This window comes from Kryptolebias marmoratus, linkage group LG15 (assembly GCF_001649575.2).
Source record: "Kryptolebias marmoratus isolate JLee-2015 linkage group LG15, ASM164957v2, whole genome shotgun sequence".
In the NCBI taxonomy this organism is placed as follows: Eukaryota; Metazoa; Chordata; class Actinopteri; order Cyprinodontiformes; family Rivulidae; genus Kryptolebias; species Kryptolebias marmoratus.
This window is the reverse complement of record NC_051444.1, coordinates 12,658,909-12,677,293: the sequence shown is the minus strand read 5'-3', so window position 1 is coordinate 12,677,293 and position 18,385 is coordinate 12,658,909. Positions and strand designations below refer to the sequence as shown.

Here is an 18,385-nt window from a genome sequence, read left to right as displayed (position 1 = left end):
CATTAAAATGCTGTTAAAGTTTACTATGATTAGGGAACAGATATTGTGGCATTCGTCAAAATATAGTCCATTATTTCTATCATCCCTGTATTTATTGAAGTTTGTTTTATTCTAGTCCATTATTTATATCATATCATCATAACCAAAGGCTATCAAATATTAGAGAATATTAAGGCTGGTGTAAATAATATTAAAGATTATTTAAACTGTAAACAAGAGAAACCATTTCAAAACTGGTAAATACACATTTGTGGTAATGTGATGTGGTAAAACAATCTGTAAAATATAAAACGCAGACAAGTTTTGTAACAAAGTAAAATAAATATTTAGACAAAAAAAAAGATTAGCAGTCTTTATTTAGTTTATTTTATGCTTATGCTTATTTATGCTTTCGCTTTCACGGAGGATCGGAACGGTGAGGAATGCTCGGCTGTGATTGGTTGTTGAGCTGTCAATCTTCAGCAGTTCCCCTCCCACTCGGTGGGGGGCGGTAAAGGTTCTGAAAGCAGGCTGCAGGGAAAAAAGCTCGAAGAAGAAAGACTACAAGGAAAGGAAGAAGAAGAAGGGGGAGGGGGAGGAGGAGAAGGAGAAGGAGAAGGAGCGCAAATATGGCGGAAAAAGAAAGCGTAAACGACGGGTTATTTGACGTTGAAAGTATAGTTAACCGATGGGTTTTTGACTATTATTTATCTTTGGCCTTGGAGTTCTTCAAAAACGAGCAGTATGCAGACTTTAGTGCGATTTCCAATGTTGTGGACGGTAAGAGGACTTCTTAGGATGTTTCTTACCCGCCAAGCCTCGAGTTAATGAAGTTTACCTCGGATTAACCTCGGATGACTTAACAAAGCTTTTAACTTGTCTCGTTTAAATTTAACTCGGCGTGGATGTGAGACAGTTTGGAGTCATCCCTCGTATTTTGTTTGCCTCTCAAGAAGCCAAACTTAGCTGCGTTTGTTTTAGTTTAATCCTAAACGATTGTTTGTTTGTTTGTTTCAGTCTGCTGTCGATGTTTTCTCTAAACCATTGGTCGCTTTTTCAGTTTACCAGCCAGTCTCAAAAACACATCAATGCTTCTAATTCCTTTAGAAAAATCTACAAAAAGATATGACATTTTTTGCATCACATCTCACACGAAATCTCATCCTATTCTGCAGTATTAGGAAGTAGAAGGAGATTGAACAGATGATGGTGGTGAGAAAATCATCTTGGTTTGATACCTGGCTTCTCAGCATTGTTATCAAACTAATCAAAGTAACTTGTATAAAGCTGACAGGACAACCTTATTTGTTTTTTTTTTTTAAACAGTAAAGTGATTTCAGCTCATGCAGGCAAAGTTGTATTGTAGGACAAGTGATTTACTACAGACCAATAAACTTGTCCTCATTTTTATGTCAGCTGTTTTGTGTTAAACTGACCTGAATTCCGGTTTGAGTCTTAATTTGTATCGGAGTGTCCTTAGATTGATTCAAAATCACAAACTCAGGAGTGAAGAGTCAATTATGAGTGTGAACTACTGACCATTTTTTCTTCCTCAGGCATCTGTAATCGTCCGGTGGAGGTCATTAATAACGATGACTATCATCTAAAGATTAGTCTTTTGCAGTTTCTGTCACACATAAGTAATGCTGAAAAGCTCGGTAAGATCATTTATAATTTTTTTAAATCTTTTTTACGTCTCAGTACAGCATCAGTGTGTTACTAACTGCCTCATGTGTTGTGTAATTCATTGTGCCATGTAAATGAAAGGATTAGATGCATTTTAAGTTCAGAGTGAGTTAAAGAATCATGATATTCACTCAAAACCTTATTTTATCTTACACACTGCAAAACTTGTTTAACAATCAAACTTAAACAATTATTTTTCTGGTTTCATGAATATCAACGTGTCTCTGCTTGCAGACCAGCCGTCTGAACGTGGTCAGAGGAAAACTCCTCTGGAATCAGCCTTACTTCTGCTGGAAATGATGACGAGGGACTTCAGTCTTCCACAACGTGAATGTGAGAATGTGTCCACTTCACTCAAGGAGATGGTACGTTTACAGTTCTGCACGTTTGTGTGTAAGAGTATAGTTGTGGTGAGAAAATTAACCTTTAAAAACATCTTTATTTTGTGTTGAAACAATTACAATTACAATTACAGTAAAGAGCTTCATAAAACTTACTTAGTTGTGAGGGTGGGGGGAACAAGCTTGTTTGAGGCTAAAAAGCTTCTGAGCTAAAAAGCTAAGAAGTATTTCTGTCTTTAGATTGTGGGAACTTTCATCAAGAATGGACAATTTGAGAAAGCCAAAGAAGCACTTAACCAGTACTTTCCAAGATCAGTGACTGCCAAGGTAAGTCCTTTTAATCAACATTTAACTTTCAGTCAACAGCTGCAGTAGAATTAATAACCAAAGAGATAAAAATCTCTTCTATAATAACATTTGCCTGTTATTATAGAAGGAAACTTGTCAGCAAAAAGTAAATCCATGACTCAACATTTAGTTCTTTATTTTTACTTACTTTTTATGCACTATTCAGGCGGTGTGTACACTTTTTAGAAGTGGGGTTGTGTAGATTAGGTGTCAACTGTCAGTGTCTAACCTGTAGCAGACGGCAGTCAGAACAACCTCAGTTTGAAAATGCTGGCGAAGTTCTCATGAACTATCAGCTATTCAGAGCAGGGCCCGTTTAAGAGAGAAGTTCCACTGTCTAAATCAGCAAAAACCCGAAGCTTTCCGAGCAGTTTGAGTTTCACAACGTGTCGCTCTGACTGGTGTCTGCTGCAGGTTAAACACTGACTTTTTATAACTACTTCTCGCAATTCCATTTAAAAGAGGAAAATGTCCCTTTAAGGAAACACACAATTCCATTTAATTTCATTTTAGCTAAATAATGATTAAGCCTGTGGTAATTTGTGAATATTTTAGCTGAATATCAAATCTAAAATAGTTCATAAATGTAAGCTGTTCTGTTGTGCATCTTAATTCAGTGAATTTGTGTTTTCTGTAGAAGACTACCTTCATGAATCTCATCCGTCAGAAGAATAAAAAACACAAGATCATCGAGCAAATGAACTTTCAGAGCTTCAAGGAGGAGATGCTGGATTTCTGTCAGTGTCTCTGCTCATTCACTGTTCCCTTTCTTTACAAGGTACACATGCTGTAAATCAGACTAAAAAAAAAAGACTTTTTCTTTTTGCCAATGTGGTTTGTATCGGGGATGAATGATTCATTTAGGAAACTTACAGTAAATAAGTAAAGCTCACTGCCTTTTTAAAACTGATCCATAACATCTATTTTCTGCTTAAAATGAAAATGTGTTTCTGTCACAGATCAATTTATTTATTTGTTGATAGCGTGCGCGTCTGCACTCTTTTAATTGTTTGTGTTTGTGTGTACGCCAGGCTGCAAAGAATCTTGTCACTAAAAGACTTCTGGGACCAGACGATGAAACTTCTGAGATTAATGAGCAAAACCAACCCCGTTCTCCCTGCTGTCTACAAATAAACACAGTCCAGTTAAATTTTAGGTATGCTTTCTCTGTGTTGGAAGTTTCCAGAGTCTGTGCAGCTGTGTTGTCACCAAAGACACAATGGCATGCTGGTTTTGATCCATCTCAGCAGTGACCTTTTCGAGCTGTGGTTGTAAAACTGTAACTGTTTGAAATTCTGACACAAAGGTTTCTGCTTCTGTGTCTCCACATCTCACTTCACTGAGTAAGATTCTGGATGGAGTCTGAAGGGCATCAGAGTGATTGAATGAACCTCTGTTTGAATATTGAGAAAAACAACAGGTTGTAATTAAGTCCAGAAGCTATTTGATTGATTATTATTAGCAGACTCCTTAATCATAATATAATCTGAAGAAGTTCTTGATTTTTTTTTTTTTTTTTAGTACTAAAGTTATTTGACTTAAATACAGTCATTAGAAGGAAACAAAACACGTAATGTTGCAAACTGTGTGTACATTTCCACAGTCAGGGTAAGTTTCCAGGCATCAATCAACTTTATTTACATTTTGCCTCTTTTTGAATGCATGTGTGTTTTTCTTATCTTTCAGTAAATCTTCAGTTATTCCGAGATTCAGACTAGAAATGGCCTACAATGCCCTGGCTGAAGGTTCAGGCAGAAAAACATTTGCTCAGTTGATGCAGGAGGTGGAAACAGAGGCACAGGAAAAAGAGGTTCGTCTGCAGCACTCAGTTGATCCAGTGAGGGGCGCAAACCTGAACTCAGAACAGGACCTGCTATTTCAGAGGGACTCCTGCAGCCCCATGGAAGCTTCCCCAGCAGACCAGCCTCCGCAGTCAGACACAGGGCCTCAGACGCAGGCGGATTCACTCTCACATTACACTTTGGTGCGGCTGGTGACTGAACCAGACAGTCAGCCGAGCTCGCAGTGTACAACGGCTGCGGAGGAACTGGAAACTGAAGTGGTGACAAAACAGTCGCCACAAACTGTTTCCAGTAGAAACGACCTAAAAGACACGTCGTGTCCACTCACAGAGAAAGAAGTGATCACACCCACAAGGAAGTATCCCAGACGGAGTACTGGAGCGAGCAGGTCCGTTCAACACCACAGAAACAAACAAACAAAATGCTTTTTGCTGCCTTAATATTGTTGTCCTCTAATACTTTCCTGTATCTGCTGGTCGTAGTTTGGCGAAGTGCTCTGCAGACAATGATGAAGACTCCCTTGATTCAGTCGGAAACAAGAAAATAAATGATCCGGACCTCCATGACCGATCCAACAGATCGTTCATCAGGTAAGTCCAGTGCCTCCTCACAGTCAGGCTGGAGTTCACCCAAACATGCAGTCCTACAGACTTAACATAATAATGAGTTAACTTAAATTGTACTGATATTATTGACAATATTTTAATAAAACCGTTCTTTCAAATTGTAAAACAGAAGGTACAGCTACATTTTGAATGAGTTGTATGATATTCTATGTAGTTAATGTTTAAGTCCAGATCAGCTCAGCATGTTTAAAATCTCCATTAATCAATTTGAATGTTTTTCATTATATGTCACCTATTCAGTAATATTTGGCAATGAATGCATTGTGTTTGTGTTTTAAAGGTTGTTACTTTTGAAAAGAGGTCTGACTTTCAGGTTAATGATTGGCTTTACTCTCATCTTTGAAACTCCAGGAAGTCAAACGACTTCTCATCAGCAAGTGAGGACAAGCCACAGGAGGAGCTGACCCCCCTGACTCCAGTGCAGAGACCACCGGAACCACTGTCTGCGTCTCCTCTGAGCAAGAAAGCGTAAATGCATTGTTCATTTGATCTCAGTGTCTCCAATGAGAATTTCTTTATAAACGTGACTTCTCTACACAGCAGTCCAGGTGACATCGAAGACTATTGTATCTCAGACTCTTCATTGGACAGCTCGTCCACTGTGTCCTCCCGTCCCCATGTTCCTCAGAGCTCCACTCCTCACAAGGTCACACGATCCCCACTTCCAAAATGGTGAGTAAAGACGGCCGTGTCAGTGACTGGACCGTTGCAAATTAATGTTAAATCACATCGAATGTACAGCTTTTGTACGTACTTGAATTGTTTTATGATAAAGATATGAGGTGTAGTACGTCGTAAACATAAATCAGCACATGCAGGATTTAAAGTGCAACTTTTGCTTTATCAGGTAAAATACTCTGAGTAGTGAGACGCTTCTTTACAATTACAGGAAAGAAATGGTCCAAAATGCAAAGGAGACTAAAGACACATGGAGTGATGATGAGTCATCTTTCATCTCCAGAAGGAACCCCAGTAAGGACCCATCAAGAAATGCATCAAATCAATCCAGTGTTTTGTTGTTGAAAAATGCTGATCTGTTTAAGTGTGTAATTTTTAATTTTTTTTTTAATCTCAAAGGGTTGACTGAGAGCACCGTCTCAAATTCAGGATCCAGGAGGCGGGTAAGAATGACAAGTCCTGCCATTTGCAGTATTCAAAGGTTTAAAAAAAAAAAAACACTAGCTTTACATCCACATGTACTTCACTTATCCACCTGTACCCTTTTGTGGTTTATCCACTCTTTGCTCTAACCTTTCTTGCGACTTATTCTCAAAAATGGCTGGTTTCTCAGGTGATTTTAAACCGAAATGCTCATGCCAACAATTATGTGGCGTTTGGCTTTGCTGCTAAAGTTAATTCAGTCAGAATATTCAGTTCTCTTGATAAAATGTTATTTTTTTCTGTGTGGAAAAAAAAACTGGTTCCTCATCTTTGAATTGGCATTTCTTTCCAACTCTTGAGTTTGTTTGTTTTGTTTTTTCCAATTTGTGGGTTGTTCACATTTATGTAGCCTTCATAATATGTCATCTAAATACAAACTGTTGACTTTATTTTTAAAACACTGTACTTTGACCAATGTAAGGAAAGGAACAAACACTATTGCGTAACTTAGTGACAGGCCAGAGGCATTGCTTTTGTGCTGGAGTTGCCTTTACCACTAATATGTATTCATCATATGTTTTGTTGATCTAATGACATTCTACGTTGTTTGGATAAGTGTTTAGGCAAACAGTTTATTTTTGTTTCCTCTTTGGCCACATTCCATAAACCTTGATAACCTAAGCTGAACTCTTTGTCACGCAGGTATTTTAATACTTCTCGCAGTCAATAAAGGCAAATTTGTCACTTTTGTCCTTTGCATCAATAAACAATATTGACAGCAATACAGTAAATTGCCATGACTTTGACTTTTCAGAGCAGCAAAAGGCTAACAAAGCTTTATTTTTTCTGTTGTTGCAGAGGTGGACTGAGAGTGAGACGCAGAAATTAAAAGAAGGAGTGAAGAGGTTTGGAGAGGGAAACTGGAACAAGATCAAGTCTTATTACTCCTTTTCAGATCGGTCAAATGTGAACCTTAAAGATCGATGGAGAACCATCAAAAGAGTTAACTTGGTATAAGTTTCTTTGTCTTTACTTTAAGCTAACATCTTTTGTTCAGTGCTTACATCAGACAACTGTAAATACTTGAATTACTTGCTTTCTGTATCTTAAAAAAGACAACTCGCTCAACAAATATTCAATTAACTTTGATCAAACCTGAAACTTTAAAAAAGATGCACACAGAAACACTGCCTCGTTCAAAGATTGAAGGAACAGAGGTAGTCACAGGGCTGAGTTGGCATGTGTGAAGAAGAGGGGCTGTAGTAAAGTTTCATTTAGTAGATTCAGGCTTGTGTAAGAACAAACAGAACTCAGACCCACCTGTTTGGCCTGTGAATAAAGGGAACATTTGCCTAATTTACAAGGATGTCTGATTTCTTGAACTTATAGAAGTGTGTTGTATCCTTGGTTTGAAACAGAGCTCCTACATCATATCTGTACTTTTCAGACTGATTTAAATTCACTGTTGGCCAGCATATAGCTTGATCTGTTACAAAAACTGCTTCTATGGTGTTCATCCTTTTATTGAAACACTTAATAACATGTAAACCCATTGTACACAAAAGGAGGATGGCAAGAACAAAAAGGACACAGGTTTTGCAAAAGAGTTTATATTTATCAAATTTTGTCTCAATGAAACTTCATGTCCACTTTGTAAGGTTGTGTTCCAACTCAGTAAAATGGAAAAAACTGCCTTTGAGCTGGGCTGACAAGTTCTTATTTAGATTTATGTTATGTATTCTAGCAGTCTTCTCCCGATCTTATCCAGACCAGGAAACACAAAATGCAAATTCCATACTTGTACAGACTTGATGACTGTAGGAATCTCATATCAGTATGATATTATACAAAGATGTGGGATTTATGCTGGTTTACAGCTATTTTACTACTTGCTGAATAAAAACGAACTGTCCGTGGTGTAGGCAAAAATACATTCTTCATCTGGAAAATATTTGACACAAAAAACTCGAAAAAAGATGCATTAATGGGCACTAAATGCTCCAGAGGTTAGCAATATGAAGATTGTCAAAGAAATAGTCCATTTCAGTCCTGGGACTGTTAAGTTGTTACAGCTGGGCCCTCTTGAAAAAAAGATTCTTCGATTCAGCCACGTAGTTATGAAAAGTGGACAAATGGAACAGCTGCAAAAATCAGTTCTTGGTGTGAATCGATAAATCTTATATAAAAAAAAAAAAAGTTCATTGAGTATCTTTATGTCAGTGTGTCCTCATTCCTTATGAACTCTCCCACGTCGGCCTGGTGGAACACCACAATGGACATGGGGTCCACACGCCGACACTCCTGGGTTGACTTGGCTGCCACTCCAAACCCCTAAAAATTAAAGATAAAACATTCAGCTCTTTCAAATGTGGGCCCTCTTTTCAGGGACACGAGTATACATTTTGACAAATGCACATGATGGGGTCCAATAAATCCCCCTCGCGTGAAGCTTTCCAAGTTTTTCCTGCAACAATCTTGAGCTGCTTTTGGCGTAATATTTTCACAAGTACAATGAAGCAGTCTCCATCCTACCGGCACAAATCAGACAGCATATCTTTCAACACTTTAGAGTTTATTTCTTTCCTTACTTTTATCACAAAATAAATCAACACAAGTGACCCAGTTCCATCAGGAGCCATGACCTAATCATAGCACTGGCTTTTCCAGTCATTCTGGTACATGTAGAGCTGTCTTCATCTGTCCAAAGAATGCTGTCACTGAACTGGTCGGACCTAAAATTGGTTCTTGACAAACCCTAATTAAGTCTTAAGGGTTATAAGTAATTTGCATCAAGAAAATGGGAAACTGTCCTGGCCTGAAATAGAAAGCTCTGCATAATAAACTAATGCCATTCCTAAACTCGTGCTCCTGTTATACTAAGTAGCTGACATTAAAGGAGTCACTGTTCAAATATCTACAGTCTAGTTTGTAATACGTGTGTTTGTTACTTACCAAAGGTACATCAGCCATGGAGTAAACCACAACTCCTTGATATTGCATAGTATTTTCAGTAATTCTGCCGAGGCCAGATTTAAGCACATGGTTTCCATACAGGAAAGACTGCTCTGCTCCAGGTTTCACCCACACCTTGAACTGAAGACATGATAGTTTCAAGTTATTTACACATGGACGAGTAAGGTGGTATCACTTAAAGAAAAGGCAGAATTGAACTTGAGTCGCTGGTGGTTAGTTGTCGGGTCATTGATAGACTTCTAATTCAATTTAACTAATTGCAATATTAACCTAAAGATACCCTTAGAGATAAGCAGGCTTGCAGTACTGAAAACTGTAAGTACCTGTGTCTTCAAAGAGCATAAGAAGACTTCTGATTGTGTGACTCACCTCCAACTCACATTTGTAAACAAACTATCTGTTCAAACATGGATTGTATATCCAGCCACAGCGTCCTGTGGTGTGCTTCACCACTAGAGCCAGCCAGGACAAATAGGTGTGTCGTTTTATAACGCATGCAGATGCTTATAATTAAAACAAATCGGTGCAGAAGGAGTTGCACACTGGTTAGAACTGTCATCTCACAGTCACACTGTTTTTAGTTTCCATATTGTCCACATGCATGTATGGATTTTAACCAGGTACTCCAGTTTCCTCCAACAGACATATGTTAGGTTAACTGGTCATTATAAATAGTCATTAGAGGAGAGTCAGCCCTACATGCCCCTGTGACAGACAACTGACCCGTCCAGCTTGTACCCCACCTATGGCACAATAACCACTGCACACTGGCAGACAGATCAGAGCAGAAGGGATGTTGTTGTCTTGGTAAAAAGCTACTTGCAGTGGTTTAAAATGCAAAGTACACACCTTTGCATAGGGCGCCAAGAAATCCAGAGCTGTGATGTGCAGGCGGAACTTCTGGGTCTTTGTAAATTTCCCAAAGCAAGTACCTATTGAAATGAGCTTGTCCCTGGAGAAGTTTGTGGCCAACTTCAGGATTTTATCACTGTGAAAAGAAAACAATGAGGGATGAGCTTCGAGAGTTCCTGACAAAAAAAACCCAAAACAATTTTTTTTTTTAAATTTACTGAATCAATACCTCATATAGTAAACGCGGTCCTGGTGTAGTCTGAAGCAGTAGGTACCGTCAGGTCGGTCCACGAGAAGTTTAATGTTTTCCCCGATGCTTTAAAAGAAAGAAATACACGGTAAATCAAACACAAGCTAGCACCCATGCAAACACCTGGTGGTGTAATTTGAGTCATTTCAGGACAATAACAGCGATTTAAGCTCACTCACTACTTCGACAGCTTCTCGAACATTATTTTCGTCTCATCCTCTGTTAATGGTCTCATGTTTACGGTTTAAAATTCGTCTTTTAAGCAGCGTAAAAACGTTCGCTGCGCGAGAGATGTAAAAAACGTGGACCTCAACGGAAGTCGTCACAGTTCAAACCGGAAGTTGCCTACGTAACGAGTAAGCGCAGTTCCTGATTTTTTTGGGGGGGTATTTTTCCTCAGCCTGTACTCGACCGTGTACGTTTCCCTCCCGGCCACCTTCTGGTGAGTTGATTTTCTTTTAAAAAGACTATACTGAAACACAGGACAAAATGTTTACCACTTAATTAGCAACAGTTGTTCGCGCGCTCACCCGTTTAACGTCTTGTTTTTTTTATAAATGCTGAAGTGTTAGAGCTCGGAAGCGGACTCTGCTAGCTCAGTCGGCTAGCTGTCAGTAAGGAAAACCCTCAGAACTGCGGTTGCTAACGAGGTTAGCTTTCGAGCTAGCTGTAATAACAGCTGACAGATCTAAGCCTGATTCACTGCAGGTAGTTATTTCTATTTATCAAAGCCTTACATTTTGTTGTAAATAAATTAGAAAACGACGGAATACCTCGCGTGTTAACGACGAACTGCAGAGAGTTGTGATTTTTTTGTACAGAAGACGGCAGCCTTTTGCCGCAGCGGAGCGAAGTTATATAACGCTCATTTGTTTGTAAATACCAGTCACCTTTGTGTAACCTGAGTTTACAGGTAGTGACACCGCTCAATTTAAGGCTTTTACTTATCATTAAAGTCAGAGTTCCTGTGCTCATTCCCAGCCAGTCGGCAGTGTGGGGTTCTTCTTTAGTCAGGGTACCTCAGTTCAATGTCAGCGATGTGTCATCTGCAGAGTCAGTAACACGAATTGGGAAGAGCTACTTTGTCAGCAAAGCTCTTTGCGTTTGGGCCGACATTTGGTCCTCTTGCTTCTTGTTTGGCAGCAAAAAAAAACTGTCTGATCTTCCTTGTAAATAGTGTGGCAGACTGCTGCGCAATAAAAATGCAATTTTCAAATGATCTAGTCAGGCTAATGTGTAACCAGAGCTTCAAAATTAGAAACAAGGCGTAGGTGTAAACGCTACAAGTATGCATTACCACATATTTCCTTTATTCAGTAAAACTTGTTTATCGACACATCAGCTCTACACATGGCCACATGCCTTTTAAAATGAAAAGTGTCACTTCAGGACCCTCTATACCTTTACCTTTTATAATCATCTGGAGCCCAGACAAAATAATAATCAGGTTTTTTGTTTTAACTTCCGAGTTCATTTTACCAGCTGTAAGAACTAACCGCTCTCCTGAACTTACTTCTTTTCCCGGAATATCATGTCAGGTGTGGTGTTTGCGACAGCCAGGTAAAAGCTTTTAATGTTATTTAAACAAGGTGCCAAAATGTCTTGACGGGGCATGTGGTGCTACTTATAAGAACAGCCTAAAACTATGTGTTTGGCCAGTCGGGGCAAACCGGTGTGTTCTTTTATTGTCCCGAACTTGCTTTGTTTGGGGTATTTTTTTATGCATTCTTCTGGTAAAACAGAAACAGCCTGAGGGTGAGCAAGTTCCTTGTTATATTTAAGGTATTTCACATCCCCAAACACTCATAAAACTCATCACTTTTTAAGTTTTTGACTGCCTTTTTATACTATATATACTATACCTAATCTTATCCAAGAGTTTTGATAATCCAGAAAAATGTTGATCATTTTTGGGGAGGGACCCCAAGGTCATAAGCACGCCTGTACATTTAAGGATATTTTGTGAGACTTTCTTAAAAGGATTTTCAGTTTCTGTCTACCCTGTTAGATAAGCCTCCAGATAAATTTAGCTCCAGGGGGTGGCTCAATGAAATGGGTGTCTTGCTATGCAAATGAAGGCATCTTGAGAATTAAATCTTGTTCCGTTGCTGCTACAAGAATCTAAAATTGATTAAGAATGCTCTGTTAACCCTAAAAAGTAAAGATGACACAGTTAAATTGTACATCCTGTTTTTACAGAGAATGACGATCTTTTATTGCGATATAATACTTTTTTTTTGATGAAGGTTTCTTTATTTTAAACTTAAGGCGTAACCTTTTAATGTGTAAATCAATGAATGACTAATGAAATGTACATTGTCAAAGTGTGTGAACAGAGTTGGTTCTATTTCCCAAAAACCTTTAAAAAAAACTCGCATTAGTCACACTATTATATGCAATTACAGATTAAGAGGAAAACAAGAAATGGTAGCTGACAATAGGTCTTTTTATTTATTTATTTGTTAAAGGCTGTTAGCTGTGGTACAAGCAGAGCTCACAAGATGTTGGTTTGTTTTTGTAATAATATCCACTAAGAGATGGCTCTATATCAAAATGGGAGTTTTGTCGTCTTCCTTACTGCATCAACAGGTGTGTGCTGCCCATTTGCCTTTCCTTGTGGACCAGCTCTTGTGCCGACAGCTTACCCCCCGAGAAGCCAGTGGCCTGCCTGTCAGCAGTTTCCGGTGCATGTTTGTGACTCTGGCAGCTCTGAACAGGAAGACAGACGCAGAGAGCCGTCTGAACTGAGAGAGGAAACTGTTGTGGCTTCTTCGTCTGCCTCAGAATGACTGAGTTCTGGGTTTGCTTCAGCTGCTGCATTGCAGAGCAGCCACAACCAGTGAGTATGACATTTACTTTGAGGAGCAACTGATTTCTACAAGCCTCAGTAAGGCTTCCTTGTTTTGAGTGTAGTGGTGTAAAACTCTGTTCTTTCAAAAGGAATATGGGTCAATAAACTAAGTAGTGTTTTGGTTTTTTTTGTTGCGTAGTGTCTTGTCTCAAATGTTGTTGTTTTTGTTTGTTTTTTTAACTAAGCACACAAATCAGTTTCCAGCTCTGTTATAATCAAGGTGTGAAAATACTACATTTTCAAACTAAAATATGATTCAGTAGAAGTAAATAAAAGCAAGGTTTTCACAGAAGCTTTAAAGTTAAAGTTAGTTTCAACACTCAGAAGTGTGTCTTTGACTGACAGACCTCCCTTCTGTAAAAGTGAGAGTAATTCCTCTTCCAGTTCTGCTCCCTGTACCGTTGAAGGTATTGGAGGTCAGTTATTAAAAATAAAAGAAGTGGGAGGTAAAATTATTTGCATCTCTGTCTTGTCTAACCTGCACCAAGAAGTGGAAAATTACCCGCATGTCTGTGTTTGACACAGTCCTTGCTTTTATGTGATCAGTTATGTTGTCAGACAACATGCAGTTATGTTTCTTCATCTGGTTAGTCTTATTTGGTTTTATTAATAGGCTAAATAGAAAACAAATCTTTAAACATCAGCCTTTGTGTCGTTTGAGCTTCACAACTCGGCTCAGATGTGTCAGAAGTTAGTGGTGGATCAATCCTGTTTCAGCTGCTGCGGGCCTTTTCCTCATCTTCACCGATGCTTATCATACGTATATTCAGAAAACTAACTAAACTATTTGACGTGTTGAGAGACTTTTTGACCAACTTCCAGTGTAAACTCTGAAGATGGAGATCACTGCTTTGAATATGCAGGGCAAAGTTTTAAATGTAACATTTGGAGAAATGCAAATGAGTTTTTGATCTCTTATCAGTTGCTGCAGTGAAGATAAGATGGCTGTAAGTGTAGCTGCTTAAAAAGTGTGTTTGTTTCTTTGTTTTTTCTTTTTGTCTTTTTTTAGAAACGGCGGCGACGAATTGACCGCTCCATGATCGGGGAGCCAACAAACTTTGTTCACACCACACATGTAGGCTCCGGAGACATGGGATTAGCAGCAGTAGGTTTTCTTCAGCTTCTTGTCCGAATCTTCAGGCATCGGAACGCAGAAATATGGGGGTTTCAGCCATTTAACGTTTGCATCCGTTTGTAGGTGGACCTCGTTCAGGCTCAGATGAAATCTAAAGGAGGCTACTCACACGGAGGTTCAGAAGGCTCTCAGTTGTAACGAGGTGAGAAACAACCAAGTTTTCTCTGTTCGTGGCTCTTTGGACAATCTCAGTTTGGAGAAATAGTTTAATTCTGACCAGGTTAAGTAAATTACTGCCATCTTAAAATGACTCCTTCTTCCAGCACTATTTCACAAACCTTCACACAGCCATCAGTTTTGCATCACAAAATTATTTACATAAAAACTTTATTATTTATTAACTTGATTATTTGCAATGGCGAGATCAGCAGCAGCTGGGCCACGCCTGTAACATTTCTGCTGGAACAATTATGCACAGTGGAGCCTTTAAACTCGATTAAGTCTGAGCACAAATTTTCCCAAATTCAAATGGCAAACAAATATATATATATTTTTTTAATCCTGAACATGAACTTTTTTATCCACTTACAAATTTACAGCCAGTAAAATTAGTTTCACATATGAAATTTCAAAGTACAAATCCAATCTTTGAACAAGTTAAGTTAGTTTAGTTTGTATGAAAATAGTATTTGCATGAACCTCTTTAAAAGTTTTGAGAGCGGAGTAATTTTAGGACTTCAGCAGCCTCCTTTAGTCCGGGCTGTCAGACTAGCTGTTTGCACATCAGTCCTGTCAGATTTAAACTTTATTTCTCCCAAACAGGTGGTTCAAAGAGCTATCTGCAACAGGTACAATACTTACTGTTCATAACCTTTCCACTGAAGTCACTTCAATGTCCCTTTAAAGGCATTCTGGCCCAGTTTAGATCTGTATTATTATATTATTGTCTCTGGTAAAAAGCTCAACTTTGTTGTTGTTTATCAGTTAGCTTCTTACAAAACCTGCATGCAACACAAGTGTGTGATAATTTACAGTATTAATCAGTTTATTTTAAATGTTCTTCCTCTCTTCCATCATATTTTCTATTAAATTATCATAAAACCATTAGTGTCACATTGACTTTATGAATATTTAGCCTCTGGTCTCTAGCTTGAGCTGTTTTGAGGATGAGAAGCAAAAGGAGTTTTAGCGTACCAATCCAATCAGCGTGCACAACTGAAAGTCTGTCCTTCTTTGAAGCAAAAACTAAGAAACTATGCTTGCACACCGCAGTGAGCTGGTCTTTGTGTGGCTTTGAGAGGAAACTGGAGTGATGCCACGTCGTGCATACTTCTACTTTATATGGTTACGTTTTACTGAAGGAAATTCTGTCCCTATGTGAAGACAGCGTCTAACTGTTGGTAAAATTGTGTTTGAATTGATTAAGGCTGCACCATGATTTTTTGTTGTCTTTAAGCTCCTCATTTTTTCCTCTTTCTTTGATTCATCCTAGCTGGGGTTTTTTTCTTTTAAACTCCCACTAAATGTTACCATTGGAGTAATTTTGGTTTATTTGAGACCCCGCAGGATCTGGGGGAGTGATCTAATCTCAAACATGCTTGGAAAAGAAAACAAAACCACCTCTCGGTCCTCTGTGGGCCAAGATACAGCTCCTCAAACTATCATTTGTCTCAGAAAGTTAAATGAAACAAACAAGCTACAACCTTTAATAAAAGAACGTCTTATGTCTTATTTGGCTTTAATACACACATTTTCAGCCAGTGCTCAGAATCCTAACATGTTTTTGTTTTTTTTTCTCCCACAGCTCTTCAGCCTTGTGAAAACTACTGTTGTTGATATGAGGAAGAATTTTTGAAAAAAAATTAAAAAGCAGTTCTGTCTGTAAAGGACACAGGACCAAAAGATGAAACTACTGCTTTTTTTTCCATTTTGTTGTATATATTTTTATTTTCCTTTTTTTTTTTTTTTTTAATGAAAGCACTGCTATCCATTTGCTGCCATATTGTTGCACTGTAAGGAGTAGAGAAGAGGGTTTAGAGAGCTCATAATCTCAGTCAGATGTATGCTTGTGTGTATGCAAGAGGAAAACGTTTTCAGAAAAAGATTTGCTGTTGTCGCCCGTCGGATGCCTGTAATTTATTTTATGATTTGTTAACGGACCTCATGGTGGCTGGGCCATATTGGATATTTGGAACATTTAGTTTCCTTCTTTATTCTCAGAGGTTTATATATATATATATATATTTAAAAAAAGACAGGTAAAGGTAGCAACGCATAAAACTGTTCACATTCTGAGAATTTCTCGTGATTCTCTTAGTTGCTTTCAGGGTGGAAGAATGCTGTTTTCTAAGAAACTTGAAATGAGTGGATACACTGGACCATACATGGTACACTCTCACGTGGCGTAGGAATTTCTCGTTGATTTCAGCTCGGTTTTTTTGTTGTTTTAAACTTATTCAGATCCAACCATGTAGAGTTTTATTCAACTATGAACTTCCTTGTTTGCCTTCTGAAGTAGTGATTGTTATTTGTTTTACTGGTGCGATTTAGGCGCATAATGTTGCAAGTTCGGAGCTTAGCGTTTTATAAAACACTCCCTGTTTTGTTTTTTTGGTTTTTTAATGCATTTTTCTTGTTGGATGGCTTGTGCACCACCTGTTGCTCGATTATTGGACTTCTCTCAACCTGATCACAAGGGCAGACTCTTCAGAGATGGGTTAGATTTGATGTGGTTAGTCAAATTCACCTACTGGTTTGTACTTGATTGTATCTTCCACCAGCACACCTTCCAGTTTCAGTTGTTTGACTTGTAATGCCATGTTTACTCAGTTCTGCTCCCCTGTAGTTTGATTGTTCAGTTGATCTTTTCGCTCGACAGAAGCTGAATGATGTTCGTGGATCGGGTCTTGTCTTTGAAGTGTTTGTTGCTTCAGTTTAATGGATGGACTCGTGTGATGTTAACATCTTATCATAATTACAGAAAGTATTAATCTCTAGTCTTCTGGGCACAAATTTAACCCCTCTGCTTGTTTACTCGTTTGTTTTTCACTTTATTTTCTTCAAGCACAAAGAATTTTCCTCACCTGGGGGGGAAAGTAAATAAATTTACCTGTCTGATTATGCTGGTTGTCATTTATGTCAGTGATCAGGCTGGGTTTTTTGTCCTTTTGTTGACCTCTTTATTGACTTTTTTACTTTTATTTTTGTTTAAACTTCTAAACCAGCATTCACAGAGGATCTAAACCAGAGTTTTAAAAAAAGATAGCAGACCTAGAATCTGTTCCGTAGGTGTGATTGTGTCATCTGTGCACATTTTAAGATTGAATATTTCCACGACAAAATGTATTGAATGTAATAAGTGCAGCATGCTCAAATATATAAATTTATGGTACAAAAAAAAACAACCTATTGATGTTGGTACTGAGCCTCAGAAAACACCTTGTCATGTTTAGATTTTTATTCACAGCCTTAACTTTCCTGCATCGTCCATTCAGTCTCTTGACGTGTTTTAATAAAATTATGCAGAGTCAGGTTAATTCAACTATAGTCACACTGATATGTTTTCTGTTAAGTTACTCCTGTCCAAACACAGGTCCATGTATGCATCTTTTTGTTTTGTTTTTTCATTTTTGGGCTAAATCTTGTAGGATGTAATCATACTAGCACTGCAATATTCTATGTGACCAGCAGGCTGTGCTAGAGGGCTGATTGAATGTGACAAATTGTTTCCAGACACCTGTCATAGGGCTTATTTTGTGACTACGCTGTAAACGTGTTGTAAAAACAATGAATCCATGCTGTATTCAGACACATGCCTTTTTTTTGCGTACTTGTCTGTATAACATTACATGGAAAACAGAGTTGGCAATTTCTTTTTCTTTTTCTCTATTTTTTTTCTCCCCCTTCAAGATTCAATTTCATGTAGCTCCCACTTTAAAGGGAAGTTCATTTGGTTTTCTGCATTTTCAGAGTAAATAAATAAATGTTATATGTTGTCTGACCGACTGCACTGTAGCGTGTTTTCTTATACTTAAGCGTTTGATGCTTTATGGCGACACGAAGAGCGCAAAGGAACGGTTCTGCAGAGTTGTTGGTAATCACTATCTCACCTGCAGTAGACATTGATCAGGACATTATCAGTATGGAATATCAGGCAGAACTTCTCCAATAGGAAACAAGTTAACAGCTAATCAGTCAGGCTGAAACAACTCCAGTCTCCAACCTTTGCGGCAGATAGCGCACAAAAAAGTATTTTATAAATCTCTACACAGCTGTCACTTCGATCTAAATTTATAATGAAGACTGAATCGACTGTGGTCTGTCGCCAGTAATGGTTCTTGCAAACCCACGTTGCAGAATGAAACGTTACTCCTGAACGGGCAAAGTAACTATCTGACAGAAAAGTAATGTAGTGTAAAAAAAAAAATAAGTAAAAGCTTGAACCCCTTGTGAAATTGTTTTTTACACTGCATTGATTGGCGTTATAGTTTCCTTATCTAAT

The 18,385-nt window shown here is 38.3% G+C and overlaps 3 protein-coding genes across 5 annotated transcripts; 2 read left to right on the top strand and 1 right to left on the bottom strand.

Annotated features, from left to right (window-relative positions):
• The first annotated feature begins 550 nt into the window (after nucleotides 1–550).
• Nucleotides 551–7,841, top strand: terfa (telomeric repeat binding factor a). Of its 3 annotated transcripts, XM_017418742.3 has the most exons (14): nucleotides 551–759; nucleotides 1,536–1,637; nucleotides 1,900–2,030; nucleotides 2,247–2,333; nucleotides 2,992–3,132; nucleotides 3,386–3,510; nucleotides 4,041–4,164; nucleotides 4,237–4,544; nucleotides 4,639–4,746; nucleotides 5,134–5,250; nucleotides 5,323–5,454; nucleotides 5,672–5,754; nucleotides 5,860–5,903; nucleotides 6,742–7,841. In XM_017418742.3, the coding sequence occupies exons 1-14, from the start codon at nucleotides 609–611 to the stop codon at nucleotides 6,898–6,900; spliced, it is 1,812 nt and encodes a 603-aa protein (XP_017274231.1). In that variant the 5' UTR covers nucleotides 551–608; the 3' UTR covers nucleotides 6,901–7,841. The 3 variants fall into 3 exon arrangements, with proteins under 3 accessions (XP_017274231.1, XP_017274230.1, XP_017274229.1); XM_017418741.3 differs by having other exon boundaries at nucleotides 4,041–4,544; nucleotides 5,326–5,454; XM_017418740.3 differs by having other exon boundaries at nucleotides 4,041–4,544.
• nip7 (NIP7 nucleolar pre-rRNA processing protein) lies at nucleotides 7,478–10,350 on the bottom strand. The gene is made up of 5 exons (XM_017418743.3): nucleotides 10,138–10,350; nucleotides 9,938–10,024; nucleotides 9,706–9,844; nucleotides 8,836–8,976; nucleotides 7,478–8,214 (listed from the first exon to the last, which is right to left on the bottom strand). The coding sequence occupies exons 1-5, from the start codon at nucleotides 10,191–10,193 to the stop codon at nucleotides 8,095–8,097; spliced, it is 543 nt and encodes a 180-aa protein (XP_017274232.1). The 5' UTR covers nucleotides 10,194–10,350; the 3' UTR covers nucleotides 7,478–8,094.
• On the top strand, nucleotides 10,293–17,889 carry cdc42se2 (CDC42 small effector 2). Its single transcript, XM_017418745.2, has 5 exons — nucleotides 10,293–10,400; nucleotides 12,548–12,797; nucleotides 13,819–13,914; nucleotides 14,008–14,086; nucleotides 15,689–17,889. The coding sequence occupies exons 2-4, from the start codon at nucleotides 12,744–12,746 to the stop codon at nucleotides 14,080–14,082; spliced, it is 225 nt and encodes a 74-aa protein (XP_017274234.1). The 5' UTR covers nucleotides 10,293–10,400; nucleotides 12,548–12,743; the 3' UTR covers nucleotides 14,083–14,086; nucleotides 15,689–17,889.
• The last annotated feature ends 496 nt before the right edge of the window (nucleotides 17,890–18,385 follow it).

Bases quoted from the DNA above. Each gene is read 5' to 3' on its own strand.
- terfa (XM_017418740.3), top strand. From the start codon at position 609: ATGGCGGAAAAAGAAAGCGTAAACGACGGGTTATTTGACGTTGAAAGT. The intron at 760-1,535 runs GTAAGAGGACTT...TTTCTTCCTCAG, and splicing joins GATTTCCAATGTTGTGGACG to GCATCTGTAATCGTCCGGTG. The intron at 2,334-2,991 runs GTAAGTCCTTTT...TGTTTTCTGTAG, and splicing joins CAAGATCAGTGACTGCCAAG to AAGACTACCTTCATGAATCT.
- nip7 (XM_017418743.3), bottom strand. From the start codon at position 10,193: ATGAGACCATTAACAGAGGATGAGACGAAAATAATGTTCGAGAAGCTG. The intron at 9,845-9,937 runs GTATTGATTCAG...TTCTTTTCACAG, and splicing joins GACCGCGTTTACTATATGAG to TGATAAAATCCTGAAGTTGG. The intron at 8,977-9,705 runs GTGTGTACTTTG...TCATGTCTTCAG, and splicing joins TCTTGGCGCCCTATGCAAAG to TTCAAGGTGTGGGTGAAACC.
- cdc42se2 (XM_017418745.2), top strand. From the start codon at position 12,744: ATGACTGAGTTCTGGGTTTGCTTCAGCTGCTGCATTGCAGAGCAGCCA. The intron at 12,798-13,818 runs GTGAGTATGACA...GTCTTTTTTTAG, and splicing joins TTGCAGAGCAGCCACAACCA to AAACGGCGGCGACGAATTGA. The intron at 13,915-14,007 runs GTAGGTTTTCTT...ATCCGTTTGTAG, and splicing joins GAGACATGGGATTAGCAGCA to GTGGACCTCGTTCAGGCTCA.